The following is a 22,802-nucleotide window of genomic DNA, read 5'->3' as shown; positions in this document are numbered from 1 at the left end:
TCAACCATCTAATGGAGTCTACTGTGTGGACTGGTTGATTCAAGTTACACATATGCTGCCTTTATAATTTTGAGTTTCTGCATATCAGCCTTCACACTCTACGCTAGTATGAAAGTTTCTTTGTAATAAGTCACAAAAATGCTTGTATACATTGAGCTAAGTACCTAGCTGGGTTACTTTGATATACCTAAAACCTCTAAATTCATGTGGAGTGATTCACCAGGGTTTCAAAATATTGTGATTTTTTAGGTAATTCTTTCATCCTAACGAGGTACATCAGATGAATCAAGCAGATTGGTTATACAAAAACCATGAAGGCCCTGCACAAAACAAATGGTGGGCAACCCATTCAATTGTTTCCTATGTTGTAGTCTACTTGAATTTTGGATTATGATTTTTTTTTTTTTTTTAAATTCAAACGGTTAACATCAACCCACATGGCTTTGGGTTTACAAAATTAACCTCCAAGGTATCTAGCTTGAGGAGCACTAGAACAGGTCGTTATACCCAGTCCTTTCTACTTTCTCACACCCTACATTGTTCTGCATGCATATGCCATACATGATTGAGATTAGAACCATGCATTCAACAAATTCAATGCGAATTGCAAGAAGCTAGATGTACAAATGTAAATTCCCTGTACTTTTTTGAGATATCTCTCTTCTTATTCGCATTGCCGGGATGACTAGCACAACTTTTATCTTTTTTGTGCTTCAGAGGCCATGCTGGAAAATATAGAATCCCATGGATTCATTATAAGTTCATTGAGCTCTAAATAATATATAATTATTGTTAATTAAAATTAGATGAATTCTTTTTTAGGTATATATTAAATAGGGCTTTAGCTTGCATTAAAATAATAATGATGATTTTTTTTTTTAATTTTAAAAAAGACAAAATGGACTGTGTGGCCTTCTCTAATCCACTCCTGACCAGAACCTAACAACATAATTGAACTGTAATTAGGTGGATTGCAACCAATACGCCATGTGGAAGTTAAAAGCACCTTTTCAAGAAAATATAAATAAATAAATAAATATATATATATATATATATATATATATATATATATATATATATATATATATATATATACTCTTTTGCCTTCAGCCAGGTTTATGTGACCTTATCAACATTTGACATAACATGTGCGTGGATAAAAGAGAAGACATCGCCATCTTCCTCTCAAAAATAGCTTTTCAATCCATAAGAGAGAAATATCTGAAAATGAAAAACAAAATTGATATTATTGATGGATATAAACCTTGAATCCTAAGTTCATTACTTTAAAATATAAATTTCACATTCTATATCTTTGCAATCCTTCACATTTGAGGTGTCCACTTTTACATCTTTTATTATAATTGATTTGTGATTAGATGCTCTTCATTAACGTTAACTAGCCACATTATTGTTACCGTTACTACCTCATTCAATCTATTCACTTTGGTTTGTTGATTCAACAATCCCTTCTATCAATCCATCCACCAACAAATGTTTCGATTAATTAAAACATTTTTTAGTCCAACCATGAGCCTATCAGTTGATCCATCTATTGATTTATTAAGTAATTTAATAATGGATTCATCAAGAAGCACTCCATCTGCATAAGTTCACTCTTCTTCTTCTTCAAGAGAGAGACATTTATTTGCATAGGTCCACCCTTCTTGTTCATCTTCTAATTGGCATAAAAGAATTTGGCTCCCTAAGTTAACTGCTAAGGGTTGTAGATTTGGTATAAGTGTTGTACCTGTAGGACTTGGAACTAAATGACTGAAAGCACCGTCGACGGTTGTGGACCGTCTATTGCCACAGATACATTTGTTATCCATGGCCTCAATCAAATAATCAATTCTCCTTCGTGTCTCCTAATTTGACTGATCAAATTTGTGATAAAAGGTCATGATCTCCACCCTCATTAATGCCTGATTTCCCGGAGCACCATCATTACAATTGCTACCCTTTATCAGCTATGACCTGAAGAAAGACCATACTGTAATACAAGTAACATAGCAGGTGTGTGGATAAAGGAGGAGATCAGAACCTTCTTCTCAAAATTAGCCCTGAAATTTACAAAGAAACAGAAAACTCTGAAAATAAGAGATAAAAATTGATAATATTGAAATTTAAAAAATAAAAATAAAAAGTCTATATATAAAACCCTTCATATATGGATATAAACTCCAAACTTTAAATTCATAAATTTTCTGAAATAATAAATTTTCCAAAATTGTAAATTTACTAAAAATACTAAACAACTCCGCACTCTTGGCATAACTCAAAACAGTAACTCCATGCTATTCTAAGACTCTCTGAACCTTAAAATTTGTAAACTAACTGAAAATATCAACTTTGTAACTTAAAAGTTAGATTTAATCTCAAATTGAATTATTTCTTAAAAATCATTCAAGGGAAGATTGTTGTAGGCATTGGTTAGGATGTATAGCTTGTCGCCAATTGCCGTCCGATTGGTGAGGTTGTATAGCTTGTCAAATGGCTTTCTAGTAATATATTATATGCATAAAATGGATATTCACAAAATTATAATCACGGAAAGATACCATGCATGTTACGCCATTGGATTAAACTTTCGAGACTGATGTCTTTCAATCCTAGCCGTGTTATTATTGACTTTGTCCGACATCAACATTCATCAGGGATTTACTGTATCATTTCCTTGGCATTTGATGGTGCAAGCACGCTTAGAGGTGTGAAAGCTTGTTGCACGTGACAAAATGGAAGCATGTGTGTGATTGGCAGCCTTTCCTTTATAGATAAACTAGGCTTTACCAGCCAGCAGGACTCGAGAAGAGTCCAACCTGCCTTGAGCACGACCCAAGCCAAGTCGATAAGACCTAAGGCTGGCAATGGGATGGATTTAGGCCGCCCAGGCTCGACCCAGGCAGGGGCCAACACAGCCCTACCCAAAAGATGATAAAATCCCTATTATCACTTGAATGTTTGTAATCTATTGTTGATTAAGCGGGCCTACGTGCACAAGGAAATTGCGATCTTAAGTTGCTTGAGATAAGTTACTTATGCCACAAGTAATTTATCTTAGTTTCTACTTATTAAGAACATAAGTACGTTTGGCAAACAACCTACTTATTAGCTTCTCCTCTCTTTGATCTCTCCAAAGCCTCTATTCGGAAGTTTATAAAAAGCAGAAAAAATTAAAATTAAAATTAACTGAAATGATTATGTACTTTTAAGTAAAAAAGTTACTTATAGCTAATTATAAACCAAACTTACTTATCTAAAATAAGTTACTCATATACTGTAAGTAGATATCTACAGTCAATGCATTGGTTTGTAATTAGGGTGGAGAGTCGGGTTGGGTTAGGTTGAGTTGGGTTGGTGCTCAACCCTATCCCTACCCATGGTTCCTATACCTCAACCCTAACCCAATCCAACCCAACTTCTAGTTGGAAATTCTCAACCTAAGCCCAACCCAAGCGGGCTTGGTCAGGTTGGTCAGGTGAATACATGCTAATATTTTCGTTATTACATTAGATATTATATTTCAATACACATCTTATTTTTTGTACCTATGATTTTATTAATTATATATGTAATTATTTAATGTAAAGAACTTCATTTTTTCTAAATAAACAAGCTAAAATATATGACAACTGCTTCTTTAAAAGCCATGTTGATTAGCATGCAATCTATTTTGGGAGAGAGAAATCTGGCGTATCTTGTTAGCTTGAGTCATCGGAAATGACATAGACTAATGGGACTTGATAGCATTGGAATTTCCTATGCCTTCAGCACAGACGATCCACACTCAATTGTAATTTATAAGTAACTTGTATATCGATCAGGTTTGGGTTGCCCGAGGCAACCCAAGACCTCAACCCAAGCCCAACTCAAGTTTTATTGGGTTGTTGTTTGTATAGCCCAAGCCCGAGACCAAACCCGATACATCCCGCTCGAGACCAACCCAATGTCGGGTCGGTCAGGTTGAACAATCCCGACTTTCAGCCCTATTTGTAATGACATAGGATATGAGACATGCAAGGTATGATGTCAGGTTGGCTGAGGCTGGGTTGGGCCGCCTGAAAATTAACGGGGCCAGGCAAGCCATGCCCAAGCCTGCCTATGGGCCAAGCTAATAGGTCCAAGCCCGGTCCAAATCTGGATCGAGCTTCTCAGGCCTGGTGGGCCGCCCGCCCATTGCTAATTACCTTAATAAGACAGCTATCTGGGCTTCATCATGAGTTTCGAACCCATAAATAATTGGGCCGACTGGGCCTACTTGAAGGATGAGCCGATTGAGACGGCTCAACTTTACTTATTTTCGCATGTTCATGTTCGAGCCTGACCGGTTAATACCGAACCAGATCTGTTGGGACCAACGTGTTGTAATGGTCCAATGATCAGAACCGTCCATCCTTTGCATGCTATGCTACACAGGCCATTATAAGAAACTTATGCTGAACGGATAATTCAGACCATCGATATTTGTAGACGTACACTACCAATAGGGTGACCGTTTGATCTCGGTTGATTGTGATGATATATTATCAACTATTTACAGGTGTTTCCATTCCTGGAAAGCAAGGCCCATGTTTCTGCAATCCAGACCATTGGTCCGTTGCATCTCATGCTGTATTAGATAATGCCCCAAAGTTCTCCAAGGCTGGAAGATTCAAGCGCCAATATGGGGACCTTTTCACCCTAATGTGGACCATTGTTGTATTTCTATTCTTAACCATCTGTTTGCCAGCCGCGAAACCAATGGTTATGATTATCTTATCAAGGATATATGTTGGTACATGTCTATCCCAGGTGTTGCACAACAGACCCATTACCTAGATTACTGAACATGGGTCCACATTTTTTATGTAGAGCTGGTCGCAACAGTTTCATGGCCAAGATGGATCAGAAAAGGCCCGGTTGACGATAGAAGTGATCCAGACCATCAGACCTTAAATCGGGCGTATCTCGCAATCCGGAACGAGCTATCTGATGTATCATATATGATTTTGGGGTAGGATGCGCATGCCAAATTTGCGAAATACCATCGGATCGACGGTCATGTCTCTATTTTAATTCCATTTTTACTATTTAAAAAGTGCTTAGAATAATTAGGAAAACAGTGTGGTGAAGCTAAATAGGACACTATTCTAAGTTTACTACTTATTGTAAGTTGTGAATTCTATGAATTTTAGTTGTAGTTTGATTATGAAACTCCTCCTATGGCTTAGTATCCCTATATTAAAGGGTTGTGAACTTGTTTCTTTCATTCATCAATCAAATTATGAATTTTATAGAATTTATTTTATATTTTCCTTGTTTTTTCCTCGTGGATTCGAGAAGTCTCTGTGAGGAGTTTAAAGAAGCTCCGTGAATTTGGAGTAGTTATCCTTGAGTAAGACGATAATCGACCTCATCATGTTCATCCCTACATCAATTTTAAAATTGAAAACTCATGTAGAGTAGGTCACGGACAGTTTTATGGCCAAGTTGGATCAGAAAAAGGCCCACTCAGAGGCGGAAGTGATCCAGACCATCAAGACCTTAAAATGGGCATATCTCACAATTGAGGAAGGCGTGATCGACCTCATCACATTCATCCCTGCGTCAAAAACCTACGTATGCTGTGAGATTAGCAGTTTTGATGCAAATGACCCAAGCTGGGCCAAGCACACGGATGTTCAACCCAGCCTGTGAGCTAAATATCTAGGCCTGACTTTGGCCCTGATGCTTGATAACTATAAGGGGCCCAGCCCACCATCTATATCGTTCAAATTGTGAGTGACATTTTAGATGGGGTATATCTCTAAAATCACAACTAAGCAGTTATAACCATCCAGCTGATGGCTGTAAAATAGTAAAGGGTCTAAATTCCAAGGGCAAGATCAAATGGTAAATATCATATTCTTTATAGGTTGTGCTCCAGCAAAGTTGGATAGGCCATTTAAGTAGTTTTTATTGATGTAAAAGTATGACATGTGTATTATTGAAGTGTCACCTCCGTTTCGAAACGGTGGTGAACGATCTCAAGATACAATTGCCTTTATCACTCGTCTGCTCCCACCATGTGCATATCATTTCCTCAGCTCTACAAAAGAAAATTAAAAACTTTCTCTTTATTGCTTAGTAGCATCAGATCATGTAATTTGAGTGTAAAACATGGAAAAAAAAAAAAAATGACTTGGGATTTTTAATTTTTTTAGAAAGGTGGGAGCATAGCGCTTGTAACTTTTTTGGATTTATTAAGAATATATATCATTCAGTCTGGCACTAGAGAGAGAGAGAGGCCTCGAATGTCAAAAACCTAACTAATTTCAAACTACACAATTGAAATTGGCAAGACCACCTCAAAGGGATGACAAGTAATTGTTTGTAACAAAAAAAAAAAAAAAAAAAAAAAAATAATTCAGTAAATGCATTGTCATAGTGCACGACTGAAAATCTTCATTGGTAGTGGAGAAAAAATTAGTGAGAAAAAGGTCTGTTAAATGCAGCTTTTTAGTGGATTTACCCATGAGCCTTGTGTCCCTTTATGCCTCAAAATATTATCATTTTTCAAGCCCATACCATTCATGGAACATTGGATTTATGTTTCTTCTAACTTTTAGTCATTAAGACCATATTATTACCTGTTTAGCCTTTGATATATACTTGACTTTTTAAGTGGATTGGTGTTAATTTAGATGGTGTTAGGGTACTGGATATATATATATATATATATATATATATATATATATATATATATATATATATATATATATATATAGTTGACACTATAAATAGCTACATGGATGAAGGGTAATCTAGACAAGTATAAAAGCTGGTATAATGGAAAAATGGTTACTTAGACAACTAGAGTGCAACCGTGGGCAGGGTTACCTGAATGACAAGAGTGCAGGTGTCAGCGGAAAGGCTACGTGGATGGGCAGAGTGCAACTGCCATGCCCTCTCCAAGTGTATAAGGGTTACCTAAAAAAGAAACCAAAGTGCAGCCTCCATGCCCTCTGGTATAAAGAGCCAAAAGTAAGTGACATCACTAAGTAAGCTATTGTGGACGTCAATTGTAGAGTGTGGTGGAATGTTACAATCCTAATGGTATAAAGAACCTAGCTTAACACTTTTAATAAGCATTGCAACTTTTAGGACCCATCTGGATACCACCAAATAAGTTACTTTTTCTACTTATAGCAGTGGATAAGTAACTTATTTGGAATAAGTAAGTTTGGTTTAAGATCAATTATAACTTTTTTGCTTAAAGTTAATTACTTTAGCTTGATAAGTAGAAATTAAGATAAGTTACTTGAGGCATAAGTAGCTTAAGTAACTTAAGATCCAAACGCACCCTTAGCTTGTCCGCTAGGTTCTTAACATCCGACATTAGAGCCAACACCCCCTCTTAACATCCGACATTAGAGCCAACACCCCCTCTTGTGTCAGAGTGACAACATATGGAGAGGGTAACCTAAAATAGAGTGAAAGCCATCATGATGCAAAAGGCACTACGTAGACAACCAAGAGTACAATTGCCCATGAAAGGCCTGCTTCAAAAACCATAGTACAGTCCCTAGTGGAAAGAGCTCCCTAGAGAGCTAGAGTGCAATTGCTATCCCCTCTCCAAATGGACAAAGGCTAATAGAAAAGGCTACATGGGAAAGAGGCAAATGTACAGCCATCATGCCCTTTCCAAATTAACCAAGGCTAGTGGAAATGACTACTTAAAAAAGAAGGCAGAGTAAGTGCTATAGAGTGGACAACTGTACATTGGTTATAGAGCATGGGGGCTTTTGACGAATAGGATATAAAATTGTACATAACATTGATGAATTTCATGTATGTGTTGAGATTTTTTTATGGATTTCTATTATTTTCTACCTCTTTTATATATTTTCTTTAATGCCGGTATGTGGATTTACGAGTAGCGGTGAACAATGGTGAGTCTAATACAACAATGATAGTGGTGGTGGAGCTGTGTGCAGCGAAAAAGATGATGATTGGGCAGGTGGTGGTGACATTGATGAGCTTGAAGAGGCTTTGGATTGAACCCATGACCTTGAGTTAAAACTCTCATGAGTTTACCACTGACTCATGAGTAATGATCCAACTGTGAAATTCCAATGTCTCAACACAAATATTATATTGTATTTGTTAAAGTCTACCAAAGCACATATTTAATTTTAGAGCACATGATATATTGCAGGAGTATACATATTTGATATCATTTTATCAATGTTTGTTTCTTTGTTATTTTTCCAACTTGATACTTGTATGGTTAGTTATTTATTTCTTCTCATGAGTCCTTGTCATACATAATTATTTTATTTTGATATTCTTGACTGCATTTAGGTTTAATAATATTTAATAACCATCTAGCACATGCCTTATCAGAAGAGGGATATTCCAATTACACGAATACAGCGACACAAAGGAGGTGCAATGATTCGGATGCTTCTTCGGTATTCTACCGTTTCCAAAATGATGGCATATTCTAATTACTAAATCCGAATCTACCGATGATTCGGCACTGGTTTGGATAAAACAGAGATGTTCCCTATCACAGCTCATTACGCCACACATGTACATCCAGGCATATAATTCTAGAACTACGAATCGCTGCAAAACTCAGTCCTGCTGTCGACTTGTCCCTCACTCAATAAGACTCAATGAGTCAGCTGGCTGACTCTGCCAGCTTCACACAACTTGCATTCACTTGAGCTGAGTCACTCGGCTAGTCAGGGAGCTGAGTCACTCGGCTAGTCAGGGCACCTAACCAAGAGAAAACAACCAAGTTTTTAATTCCTGTCGCTATCTTTTATATTTTTAATCTTTAGATAACTATTTTAATTTTCATTGTCATTATTAAGTACTGTGGGTTGGCTTGCACCGACAGATTAACTTTATAAAAATAAAAATAAAAATAAAAAAACAAATATATGAAGTTAGACTAACAAGATAGATGGATTGGATCTCAAATGTACCTGTCATGCCGGCAGATGTGTAGCGTGTACATGAGTTGTATGTGCACATGCCTTTGGGATTAGTGAAGCTCTTCGTTACAAAAGGAACTCACCCTCAACAAGTTGATTTTTCCCTTTTAGTAATTTGGACCCCTTAATAATTTTCTTTTAACCATCCATTTAATAGCCATTAATTGGTAGTTAGTATTAATTGATCAATATGCTCAATCCACAATGTGACCCACGATTTGAATGGTCTGGATAGCTATACATCAGGGCCATATTTCGGGTGTATGGTCACCACCATTTTTGAAATGCTGAAAACTAACATAAGAATCTTTCCTTTAAAAATATCAGAGAATACCCCTGGTTTTTTATAGATTACTGTTGGAGGTTTTTTTTTTTTTTTTTTTTCAATTTTGAAAATTCCCAACAGCTAAGATTATCCATCCGATATTTGAACCACTTTAGGGACCTTTTTTGTTCTTCTTTTTTCCTCTGATGAGAGATTGATTAAGTATTAAAAAATAAAATTAAAAATAAATAAATAAATAAATAAATAAAACTTCTAATTTGAGATATTTGTCGGTCATTCTTCAATTCATTGTAGTGCCCATAAGATCAACGGTCTAGATCTCTAGATTGTGGTTGAATCCCACTTGTACAAATGGGTGAATCAAGACACTACTTGTATTGTGATGCATGGTGACTTATATAATTCCGCTTGTGAGTACACGCCTGGGAAACATGTGCGTCCTGAACATAGGCCATTCACTGGGAATGCGCTATTTTTTATTCTTCCATTCTTCGGATACGCCACATAGGCACATCAAATCTGGACCTTTATTTTCTCTGGCCGCCTATTTCTCATACGAGTGTGGGTCGGTCTGATGAGTGACTAGCCTGGTCTTGTGGGGCCTGCTCGCAATGCTCCCTGCGTGTTGTTAAATGACACGGGTATTACTCACGTGTGCCAAAGGCCCTATCCATCTCACATGCTGATTATAATCAGAGATCTTTTCTGTTTTTTTTAATCGAACCCAAAAAACAGTGCAGCGGACCTGAAGTTAAAAGATGCATGACTGAGACAAGTTAACCATCTCGAAGCATGGTTTGCGGACCGGTTTCAGTACACCAGTCACCACTGATATGAGTTGGATACGTTGATTGATGTTTTAAATTTGTAAATTAGTTGATGACAGCTTAATACTTTTGGTGTCCTGCTCGATGTGATCAATATAGGTTCGATGCCATCGATGATAGGGGTGAAAGTCGGGAGGGTAGGGTAGGGTAGGGTAGGGTAGGGTTGGGTTGGTGCTCAACCCAACCCTAGCCCAACCCAAGCTTCCTACACGTGAACTCTAACCCAAACCCAACCCAACCTCGGGTTGGGAATTCTCAACCCAAGCCTAAACCACACGGGGTTGGTTGGGTTAGTCAGGCGGATACATGCTAATATTTTCATTATTAAATTAGTTTATTATATTTCAATGCATGTCTTATTTTTTGTACCTATGATTTTATTAATTATATATGTAATTATTTATCATAAAGAATTTCTTTTTTCTAAATAAATAAGCTAAAATATAGGACAACCACTCCTTTAAAAGTGGTGTTGTGTAGCACACAATCTATTTGGGAGACAGAAATTTGGCGTATATTGTTAGCTCGAGTCATCAAAAATAACATGGACTAATGAGACCCCAACGACAATGGAATTTCTTGTGCTTTCAACATAGATGATCCACACTCAATTATATATCGATCGGGTTCAGGTTGGGTCGGGCAACCCAACACCTCAACCCAAGCCCAACCCAAGTTTTATCGGGTTGGTGTTTGTATAGCCCAAACCTAAGACCAAACCCGATGCATCCTGCCCACCCAACTTTCAGCTCTAATAGACGAGCTGTCGATGACATTGAAGTCTCATCAAAGCGCCATCGGGAAAATTCAAAAAATACATATTTAGTTGCTAAAACGTTTTGGCATTTTGTTCGATAACATCGAAGAGGTTCAATACCATCAAAGGTTGTTCGATGCCATCGAATGTGTAATCGAATGATTACATAGAATTACGTAAGTGCGAGATTTATTTTCTATTTCAATTGTGATTCATTTAGAGATAAAAGCTTTCTAATTTGTTCTTAGGATTTCAAGAGTGTAGCTTGGGTGATTCAAGGCTTGTTTAAATGAAGTAATCTCTATCTCTTATAATTTTCTTCTTTTATAGTGTTTATCTGCCGCTTCGTGCCGTAGTTTTTTTCCGAAAGAATTTTTTCCACATTAAATTCAGAATGTTCGTGATTGGGCTTGATTGTTGCGATGGGAATACTTTACTTAATTCATCTCCGTGTGCTTCCACGGTCCCCCAACAATATCACCCTGCCCCTGTATCGAGCCGTTGCAGCCAATACATGCGAGATACCTATTTCATTCATGGGCAATACTGGCATGTACTGAGCAATGTGTATTTCTGCCAATATGTCGAACCATGTCTTGAGGTAAATAAAACACCGGCTACATCTTAATCGGATCATTAGGCAACATTTCGTTGGATGAGGATCACTTCTGATTTTTCTCCTCAACCATCTATTTGTAGGCCATCGATCAAACGGCTTTGATCTTCTAATCTGGTTGATTTTCGATGCTTCCACATTTTTTGTAGGGCCCATGTTCAAATCTTGTGCATCAGCAAAAGTGTGCGTTTGTTGCTAATGATCATAATCATAAGAATAAACAGCGAATTTATTAGGGATAAGCATAGCCATGAGAATTGTAGGATCCTCAGCCTAAAGATTTGAACTTAGTAATTGTTTTATAAAAAAAAAAAATTTAAACCGGCTATGGACCTTCCCTCGTCATAGATGCACCATGCTCAGATTGGAAGATCCCATTTGCCAATCTTGGGTATTTTTTTTATTTTGAAGGTGGCCCATCCCCTGTTTTTTGTTGGCCGTCTATTTACAAGCCATGAAATGGAAAGGGTATGGCATTAAAAGAATGGTCCATTTATTGAATTTGAATTTGGCAATTCTAAGTTCATGGTTTGGGATTCAAACTACAAAGCTATGACATGGGAGAGCATTAATTGTAGCTAAGAATGTTTAGGGAAGGTCTACCCCACAACCAATGGTAGATTGAAAAATGTGCACTAGCTGTATTTTCATGCCTTTAAAATCATGTACCATGCAACGTGTGTGGTGATCTAGACCAGGCATCCTTTTGGGTTCTGCCATTGATTGGCCACTGATCTAATTTTCCTTTTGTTGCTATTATAATTGTTGATGCAAAAAACTTTTTCACCCTCGCCGAGCTACTGGACCTTCATTCACCTGTATAGGAAGGAGGCAAAGAGACCCTGGCTCGAGCAATGGACCCTCCGATGCCAAAGTCAAGCTGGGAATCCAGGTCTTAGTAGTGATAACTGATTTTGGGTGAGAGAATTTGCATACCTTTTCATGTCAATGGCCCCCCTTACTTATAGTATTCGTGGAACGGGGTGGCCCACCATCTCATGCATGATCTTAGCTATTCGGGTGAGACATGCGTGAGTGATGGATGTCGACAATTATCCTATACTCACGCGGTGGATGGTTAGGTGTGAGTGAAGGATGTTGACAGTTACTTTGAATTCGCGCTCATCTGAAGAAGAGCATCCACCAAACCGAGGAGGGAGGATGTCATGCAGCCCCATCTGTGCCGAGCCGAACTGAATTCTCAGTCATCTACGTCGAGGCCAAGCTAAACTGGTCGGCTGGTTGGTTGATTGTTGTTGCAAAGAGCTCGGAATTTCTGCATTGGTTGGCGGCCGACGAACCCTTATTCGTCTGGGTTATTGATCTTTCCAAGCGGAGGGGTATATTTATCACCCCAATGGTTTTCTATTCTTAATGAGCCTATCACCTTGCTGAGCTGACCATCCCTCCTAAATCTATCCCAATTGAAGGTGTGAAGCCCAACTTTTTCGGATGGGAAGTAGGAATCTATGCTTGTCGGCCCGAGCTGACCCTGAAAGTTGTCGGACTGCATTTTCCCATAATAGAAACCTCCTACTTCTTGAGTTTACGATGTGAGTTCGGGGAGTAAGTTGGTGGAATGAGGTCAGGCAAATGGGCTGTTATCCAGTAACTATCAACTATATATAGGGGTGTAATCAATTTCAATTGTAGTTCTTCCTAAGGTTATATATAAGGGTGTAATTGGGATTGGAGAGTATCTCAGAGCTTCTAATTCATTCTTAGTTTTTTCAAAGGCTTGTAAGGGAAATTTGAGGCCTGTTCGAATCGGATATTTTCTCTATCTTATATAATATTTTCTTTCATGGTACATTATTGTCGCTTTGTGCCATGGTTTTACTCCATAAGAATTTTTTTCACATTAAATTTGGAGTCTTTGAAGTGTGCTTGTTTGTTGCTATTGAATTACTTGGCTTGATTCATCTCAGTGTGCTTCCGCGGTACCCAACACACATAAGTGTTGGATATGTGCTGCTCGCAAGCTTGGGCAACCTCAAATATGCCTTGAACCAAGAATCATGGCCATCCACCCATAAGTCAGGTCAACCATCTGTGAAAAAAGGATGAAAGATGGTCCATGTTCAAAATACGTATGTGCTCAGCTGATGAGTGGACCTCTCTTTAACAAAGTTGGTTCTCTCACACACGGGTAGAAAAGCTTGCATATGAACTACAAATAGCCTCAGCAACAATGGTGCAGATGAGTTGGGTCAGATCAGGTTGAGGTGGTCCTGCCCATCTAATAATGGGTCAGAATTTTGTCCCCAGACCCAACCCACTAAGATACAAGTCAGGTCTAGCTTTTCTCCAGGTAAGACATCAAAAGCCAACCCGTTTATTTACTTGGTGGGTCTGGAAATAGGACCCAAACTCAACCCATTTATCTCGTGAGTTGGTTTGCTCGGATCAGGGTCAGTTCTATGTCAGGTATAAAAATTCCAAGTGAGTTTTCATCCAAATAATATAGCAAATATGTTAATTATATTGGTGTTTAAATAAAATGAGATTTAGCAAACAATAACTGTGCATGGAATAGAAAATTCTACTCTAAATCTTGTATCCTATAATATTTAAATGTTACATAGATAATATCTCTCCAACACCTATGTAAATTGCAATTGATACTCACCGAAAGGAAGTTTCTAACGTATCTCCAAAACCCAAAACACTTATTTGAATTCCAACTTAGAATAGATTTAGTGTTGACCCTTTGGATTGGAGTCCTTGATTTGGAATTGGTAATCTCAATCAGTCCCTAATGCAGATTTCATTTTCAGAGGTTTTATTTGGATATTAAGTGAAGATTTCATATTCCCTGGTAATGATGATAACCTCGTTTCTTGTGCTTAAGAATCTAAACTATGAAAAAAGCTAATGGTTGTTTGCCAGAATCTGCCAATGGAAAAGCCTTTTGCATTATCTTGAATTTCCATGATTTTCCTGGTATCCAAACATGTTGTGTTTCATCTCAAGGATCTCTTCTACTTGCTATATGGAATATTAATTAATTGACTAAACATGAAGACTTTTATACTTATATTAATTAATTACTTACATCAGATCAAGTCTAGGCTGAGTCCATATTAGGATGGCCGAAATTGGATCGTTTAAAAGTAGGTCTAGGTTGGGTAAGGTGGGGTTGATTTTGATAATTCCTAACTTTTAATTTTTACCCACTTCAAAATTCAGGTCATTCTCTCCATACATGGCTTATACCCGCTTATTCTTGGGTAAGGTCCAATGACCTTTCAAGTCAATTTGGCATATTTTCTACCCAACCCAGTAGGTCTCTTTTAAAACGTTGGGACGTGCACTGAATTATCTGTCAGGGCACTGGATGTACGAAGAAGCACCATATATGGACACCATGAAGGCAACCCATAGTGAGAAGGTAAAGATTGAAGAAATGGGACACCGATTGTGTGGTAACACTGCCACCCCTACCATGTGGCGGGGATTGATTCGGCCACACGGCTAAGATGTGCCCCGCAACAGCATACTCAACAACTTTCAAACATGCTTTGCATGTGCCTTATCTTTGCAGCAACATGTGACTCAATCAAACCTCACCATTATAAAAATTAACAGTGGACATCTCTCTCTAATGTTTTTTCTGGTGTGTCCCACTTGAATCACAAGTTAGCTAGAATTTTTATTTATATTTTGGCTCTCGACAATCTTAATTATGCATCTAATAGTTCATAGATTTCATATACATATTATGATAAGCCCCGCCAAAAATCAACCACCAGAGTCGCCCTCCAACTGTATAATTGTCCAAAGAGATTATTTATAATAAAGAGGGGAAAAAAAAAGGATTTTTTTCATAAAGTGCCCTCTGTTTTGTTAAAGAACTGTTACTTTTAAAGTATGTTTCTAAAACTGCCTACTACTTTTGTACACGGACTTTCTACCGCCTGGACAGCTTTTAAGCAGGAGAATCACAAAGTTGCCCTCTTCAAAAGTAAATAACCACACTTTTATCCTATTCTACATCCAAAACCCATTTTAACGTCTTTGACAGGGTTTTAAAGTGTTCGCTATCCTTTTCGTTGTTTGATAAGCTGTGTGTCATTATTGCACAAGTGGCGTAATTGGACTAGATCCAAACCATCTATCCGTTGGGCCGGCTCATGGAAGGATGTAACGCAAGTATAACATGATCCATAATCCATGATCGATTCAGTGGAGAATCCGTGATCGTAGGGCCCACTATGTTCTTTTCAAAAAACCTGAGTCGTCCACCATTTTCCTCGTATGAATTTATGATTTCAGCTTAAAGACGATCCACATATGAAGCTCGGGTGGGCTACATGACAGGTAATAGTGCATATTAAACCCAGGCATTTAAAACCATTATAGGGCCACAAAATTTAGATCAGGGACAAAATCTGGTAGTTATGGTCAGCCCACTAGGAATGACATTATGAACGGTCGAGAATGTTATTTCAACGACTTTAATTGTCTAAAAATATCTTTGAGTTAAGATGAGGTGACGCACGTGGTTGTGAGGCTGGATTTTACATAAATATTACGGCCCACGGAAGAAACTTACCCATGTGCTCGCAGAGTCGACATGACGGAAGGCATTGGAGCGACAATTACATCGGACTGGAATGTAAATTCAATAGTCATTAGGTAGTTTTCTGTAAAATTTTCCGAACAAGACTATGATCGTGAGCCAAAACTTCCGTGACCCCAAGAAGTTTTTCAACGGTAGCATTCAACCCCCACTGCTTCCTTGTGATGTGGTCCACTTGAGTTTTGGATATGTTTCAATACAGGACTCGTGGCCGAAAATGCTGGCAACACGGATGGACGGCGTGGATAAAAGACATACATCACGGTGGGCCCCACAGAGTCCTGGTCACCCTAGTAAATCGTTCTCGTCGCAATTCAGCTAACTTCAACGACCATGCTTAACTCAACCCTTCTCCCCTGGAAACCACCTCAAATACCCGAATACCTCAGCACATTTTCCTTATGCTCCCTGCCCTGAGAAGGCTCTGCATGCATACCGTGCTTCCCAACTCCCGCAAGACTCTCATGGACCCCATCTACGGTAGCCAACGGCTCCGAATTCTAGCCCAACAGCTCCGCTCCTACAGACCCCCCTCTCCCTCTTCTTCTTCCTCAGACGAAGATGAAAAGGAAGAATCAGGAGCATCTGGAAAGGTAATCTCTCAGGTGGGCTTCGCTGAATCGGCAGCCCCTATTTCAAATCCTGCCAAGTTCAAAACCAAGAGAGCTGCTGTCCTCATCTGCCTCTTTGAAGGCAACGCAGGTGATCTCCGTGTCATTCTCACCAAGCGCTCTTCCAACCTCTCTACTCATTCGGGTAATCTCCATCTTAGCCTACAAGAAGAATTACGAGGTCTTTTTTTGTGTGAATTGTCATTTGGAAATTTGTTGGATGATTTGGGTTTTTCGGCAGGTGAAGTTTCATTGCCGGGAGGAAAGGTGGATGAAGGCGATGTGGATGACAGCGATACTGCAACGAGGGAGGCGAAAGAGGAGATTGGTTTGGATCCGTCGCTGGTTACAATCGTGACCGCCCTCGAACCCTTCCTATCTAAGGTATCCGTGAATAATGTCCGATCGTTAGTGTCAACTGCTGCATGCTACTGAGTTTGTTTCTGGACTTAGACAGGAGTTTTGATAAAAATCGTTGAATAAATCCCAATACTAATACAATCCCATTCCAGTTGGATTGGAGCTAGCTTGTTATTTTGTGAGTTTGTTATTTTTGGATTATTACGATTTCGTTTTGGGATAAAAGATATTAGATTGATCTTTTACCCATCTATCTATTGAGTTGCTGAATAATGGAAATTGATTCTCACAAACAATTCAGTGTCTTGAACACTAGGAGGTAGATCCCCTCGAAGAGGATCAAGCATTATCCCTGCTTGGGGTACAAGGATCATTTCATGTTTAGATGTTTAGATGTTCTTCATATACAGTCTTTGCTTTTGTTTGTTATTCTTAACTTCTTTTTCTTAAGTGGACTGTTGTGGGAAGATCATTACCGTACATCTACCCATCTAAGGGAATTGGGTTCGCTACAAATCCTAAAAAATAGAAATTTCATCAAACTTAAACCAAACTGAATTGCAGACCCAGCTACTAGGATCTTGATTTGCAATCACGAGCAAAGTATCTGAGTTAACTACGTGGGTTGGTAACTCCGTGGTGATATGATCCTTTGGTTCGTTACCATCACCTCCCACATTCTTTTTTCTAGAGGTTTGCTCGAATACATCCAACATATCACAATTTGATACACCAGGACCATATCCATTGGATCTGGGGTCGTGTTCAGCAATACCAACATTGATATTATGAAATACAATGATGGAGTCTTTCTAGAAAATCTTTAAAATTGGAAAATCATAGGCTTTCATACCAATGGCCCACAAAGCTGCGCTCAAGAAGGCTGTCCTTATTCAACAAAAAAGGTTAAACAACCAGAGTGCTTAGGAATTCGAATTGGGACATTTCATCACCAGCAATCATCCATCGTTAGTCAGTGGTTTGGATCACCGAACATGGCCCCATATCCAATGTATGTAGTCCCGATGGATGTATTTGAGCAAACCTCTTTTTTCTAGGCTTCTTCTTTGCTTTAGTTCTTGTGATTGGTTGGTCTTTCTGTTGTCACTAGACATCTTCATTCAACTTCATGACTGGAAGTCTTTCAGATTGTTGTTCCAATGCCTCGTCTATTGGCAATAGCACCTCAAGCAGCCACAATGTTGAGTGCACTGACCAAGGCATTCCATAACTGTACTGGTGAACGGTGGCTGTAACGGCCACTACTGTTACCATTACGATATGGGCCAAACAGCCATTATGGCCTTTTTTTTTTTTTTTTTTCCTTTTTCTTTTTCCCTCTTAAAAAAAATAAAAAAATAAAAAAATCTGTATCGGCTCTGTAACAGGCTGTTACAGGACTTTAATGCCCATAATGGGTCATTTTTTCCGTAACAGCTGTTACGGCACACCATGGCAACAACAGCCTCTCATAGCCAATCACTAATCTGATCTCCAAGGTTTAATACCTGAAACAAGCATTTGGGGCAACCAAAGATCTTAAACATGCCACGCAGATAAATCCAGGACATCTCATTAGACAGATGCTTCCCTCAATATGAAGCATTAGGAAGTTTACTTCTTTCCTCACCTTGTTTTCCAAAGGTTCAATTCTTAATTGTGCATGTGTTAGGGAAATTAACTTCTAATCTTTGAAGTGTATGATACACTTGATAGACTTATCAATAACTTGGGATCCAACCCATGGCTCTGTGGTAGATAGAGTGCATTTCAACACTGACGTCATGGTTTCAAGTGCCCATGTGGGGTGTGTGTGTGTGTGTGTGTGTGTGAAAAATCAATAACTTAATTTGTATTGATGGTGATATAAGCATGGATTGCCTTCTCTCCTCATGCCATGTTTGAATATTGTTTATAATACAACTATATCATAATTGTACTAGCCACCCCTGTTACACAATTTGGGTTAACAAAGAAATTGGAACAGTATTAGACGCCGTACAACTATAATGGTCCCATTTTGAATATATTTTTCCCAACTTTTTCTTGTTTTTCCATTTCTTTTTTCACATAGGAAGCTTAGAAACTCATTTTACAGTAGATCTATCATGGAGGAAGCTTAGAAACTCATTTTAGACAAGATCTAGACTCATCTTAGAGCTCAAAACACAAGATTTGAGTAGGATTTGACAAATCAAAGCATAATGGACCTTTTTGGGGGAAAAAATCAGACGGAGTAAACCATCACTTTTGTTCAAGGTATTCAAGAGTGGTAACGGTGGCCACAATAGCCAGCCTTATGGCAGTAATGATATGGGCCGTAACGTCCATTACAACCCTATAAAGATGATTTATTTATTATTTATTTTTTTTGAAGGAAAAAATGCATCACCCTGTTACAGGCCCATATCAGTCCATTATGGGCCCGTATCAGCTCATTATATGGGCCATTTTTTTCAATCAGGCATTGTGGCCCCATATCGCATAATTGGCACCACCGTATTGTAATGGAATGGCCGTTATGGCCGTTACATAACTTCTTTTTAATACCTTGCTTTTATTTATTTATTTATTATCTTCTTTTTGTTGTATTCCAATGTAATAGGTCCTAACCCACCAAATTATGCTTGATTTTTGTTCAGTTAGGGCTTGTTTGGTTGACTTTCAGGCTTTCAATAGGTCAAGGAAATGATAACATTCTGATGAAAGAATGGTCTAACATTAATGATAGATTCTAGTGTTTTACATTTTTTTTTTTTCAATAAACTTTCAAGACTTTTTGGGCCAAAAACACAACAGATACATGTCCAATCTGGTCTCATATTTGCCGCATTGTTACAACAGATACAAGTCCAATCTGGTCCCATATTTGCCACATTGTTTCATTTTGGGGCCCATCTGATATTGCCCCCAATAACATATTCAAAACCTTGCCTCTTACACTGGAAGGCAACTCCAAAAATACCATTTTATGGGCTGCCAAAAAGTGCACGACTTCTTGTGATTGGGAATGATATCATGAGTGAGTTTATTCTACCTAGCTTTTGTTATCTATTATAAAAGGTCTTCAATTTTTGCTGAAAATGTTACTATCTGAGCTTGTTAGATTTCTATTTAGCAGGACAAGGCCAATTTGGCTCTATTTCAGAATCTTTTACAAGTTAACCTAAGAATGCACACTACCCTAGCTCTGGCTCATGTGATTGGGACCAATCACATGATTTATTGGTCACAAAAGACGCCCCAAGAAACAAGCCACCAACCTCATGCAACAGTATGTGCCAAATGCTGTGAGCTCCTGGAACAAAATCATACAAAAAGAACATGAAGAAGCAGAAGCACGCAGACACAAGAAGATAACATTAGAAGACAGAGACATTCTTGGTGACTGTCGTCTTCTATGCAAAGGGAAGCTCCTAAAATTTTCTGAATGGAAGGATGCTGTGTCCACAAGGAATGCTCACACCTACAGCTCTAAACCCAATTTACAAACCAACAGCTGAGATTAGTTGTCATCTAAAGTTACCTTTATGTGGTCGTCCGTTTCCAGTTTCCATCTTTTTAGTCCATGATGACACTCAACAACTGATAAAATTACTCCAAATAACCAAGCATTGATGGGTTTGTTAATGTATTTTGGGTAGTTCTGAATTGTCTTGTTTTGGTAACTGATCTTAGCTGCTGGGTTTCGTTTTGTCTGCCTTGCAGCATTTTTTAAGAGTAATTCCCGTGATCGGCATACTTTCTGATAAGAAAGCATTCAAGCCTGTCCTGAATACCAACGAGGTGGAGGCCATATTCGATGCACCCTTGGAGATGTTTCTCAAGGTTTTCTTCAAACTTGGTTTTGTTCTCTTTGTAGCTTACCTTCCTTTGCCATATTGTTTTCTCAAAGATTCATTTCATGCCAAATGCAGGATGAAAATCGGAGATCAGAAGAGCGGGAATATATGGGTAGGAAGTACCTTATTCATTACTTTGATTTCGAAGCAGAGGATAAGAAGTATTTGATATGGGGTTTGACTGCCGGAATCTTGATCCGCGCTGCATCAGTTGTATACCAGCGGCCGCCATCCTTCGTGGAGCAGAAGCCTCCTTCCAAGATTCCCAAAACTCATTCTGAAGGGAGTAAATTGCCGTGAAACCATTTTATCGGTGATTGTTTCAAGGGAGAAATTTAAGATGCTTTGTCCTTTACATGTGGAAATTACTTGCTTCTTGTAATCTTGTGAAAATTTATGTGACTGTCCATATGTTGAAATTGTATGGATTGCAACTCGAATAAGAAAAAGCCAATCTTGTGCACTGTCTGGAATCAGTGCTGTATTTTCAGAAGATTAGCATTTTCATCAATTTTCCGCATGTTGCCTTTCTCTAAGATGGTAGATGATTATAAATTCTGGTCCTGAGTATTTGTATTGGTTCTGTTTATTTGTTGATTATTCATAGAGAAAATAAAAACGAAAGAAACAAAAAGGAGAGACATGTATGGGCCGTGTAATAACAGAAAAGCATGTCCTTTTGCCCAAAATGAAAATGCCTTGGAGTTGGTATTCCGTCTGTTTTCATTGCACTTGCATTTCATGCCTATGTTTGCTGCATAAGTTTGTGTTGGTTAGTCTCTCCTTGCAACTTCTTCCAAGCAATACGGATGGAGAAAGTAATAAGTCGATTTACATTGCTGTACCAATGTGGTGCAGTGCAAGATTCATGTGTGCAAGATCTGGGCCATTCATCAGGTCGAGGCCACCCTGACCATCTCCAGATACAGTAGTCAAGCAGGTCCACTCTCCAAGTGAGCTTCATATGTACAATGAACATTGACCACTGGCCCTTTTCTTCCTCACTTTCCATCTCTCATATACTTGAGGACATATGATGAGCAGTTGCTCGTGTTTTTTTTTTTTGGGGCTGTGATCTTCACTGAGTAGCCCACCTTCTAAATGTCCCAAATCTTACAAGACAACCCCTATGTTAGTACAGAAGAAAGAGACTCATGTCTCAAATCTTACAAGGTTTTCATGGGTTATTGGTACTAAAAATCAGAGGGCATTTGTTTCTCCAACATATGTATTTTATTCTTAAATTCGAAAATTTGGACAAAGAAGTTAGAAATTTATATCATTTCATTTAAAACTAACATAATTATACTTCTGTTGCCAATCTTTCAGATTTAAAAGATCTTAACAAAATCTTGATTGAGTCACCACTGCCTTGGTATCTCTAGTTATAACACTGCACACAAACAGAAAGGGCCAATCAAGCTGTTGGTTAGAATCAGGGGGAAAAAAAAAACTTGCCAGTGGAGGCATGATGGGAGTTCTTTCAATAAAGAGGGGTCATTTTTTCAACCTCAAATCTCATTTCTCTTTGTTTTTGACCTGCAAATTCAATATCAATTTCCGAAGCTTTCTTCTACGAAGGTGTCATAGTCACCGTGTAACGTCCGTCATGTGCAATGCCTTGGATTTCTTTCGCTGCCTATTTTGTTTGTCGGTTTTGGAAGACCGAAGATCTCTTGTTTGAAAGCCTTATATAAAGAAGCTTCTAAAATTGCAGGCCACCTAAAGGGAGTGTTTTGTAGATCTGATAACTGAACAGAGTCTGAAGGTTATGTCATCTCTGACTTCATTCCTTCTCGCAAAGCAGATGTTGTGTTTTTAAAAATAAAAATAAATTTCAAAAATAAAAATTATTTTTAGAAAGTAAATAAATATATTAATTATTTAAACTTGTCATAAATAGTTCGTATGCCCAGTCAGTAAGAGAAGGGGTTTTTGCTTATGCAATCAGGGTTCAA

General features: G+C 38.3%; 1 protein-coding gene across 1 annotated transcript; it reads left to right on the top strand.

The window, feature by feature from the left end:
* Positions 1 to 16,354: 16,354 nt before the first annotated feature.
* On the top strand, positions 16,355 to 21,337 carry LOC131241072 (nudix hydrolase 15, mitochondrial-like). The gene is made up of 4 exons (XM_058239709.1): positions 16,355 to 16,787; positions 16,884 to 17,026; positions 20,711 to 20,830; positions 20,920 to 21,337. Exons 1-4 carry the CDS (start codon positions 16,433 to 16,435, stop codon positions 21,142 to 21,144), a joined length of 843 nt encoding a protein of 280 aa, XP_058095692.1. The 5' UTR covers positions 16,355 to 16,432; the 3' UTR covers positions 21,145 to 21,337.
* The last annotated feature ends 1,465 nt before the right edge of the window (positions 21,338 to 22,802 follow it).

The sequence above is a fragment of the Magnolia sinica genome, chromosome 3 (genome assembly GCF_029962835.1).
Source record: "Magnolia sinica isolate HGM2019 chromosome 3, MsV1, whole genome shotgun sequence".
NCBI lineage: Eukaryota > Viridiplantae > Streptophyta > Magnoliopsida > Magnoliales > Magnoliaceae > Magnolia > Magnolia sinica.
This window is presented reverse-complemented; position numbering and strand designations above follow the sequence as displayed.

What these genes read in the sequence shown, in the direction of transcription:
- LOC131241072 (XM_058239709.1), top strand. Translation starts at nt 16,433, where the DNA reads ATGCTCCCTGCCCTGAGAAGGCTCTGCATGCATACCGTGCTTCCCAAC. An exon ending in CAACCTCTCTACTCATTCGG is followed by an intron (nt 16,788 to 16,883) that starts GTAATCTCCATC and finishes GTTTTTCGGCAG; the next exon opens with GTGAAGTTTCATTGCCGGGA. An exon ending in TCGAACCCTTCCTATCTAAG is followed by an intron (nt 17,027 to 20,710) that starts GTATCCGTGAAT and finishes TCTGCCTTGCAG; the next exon opens with CATTTTTTAAGAGTAATTCC.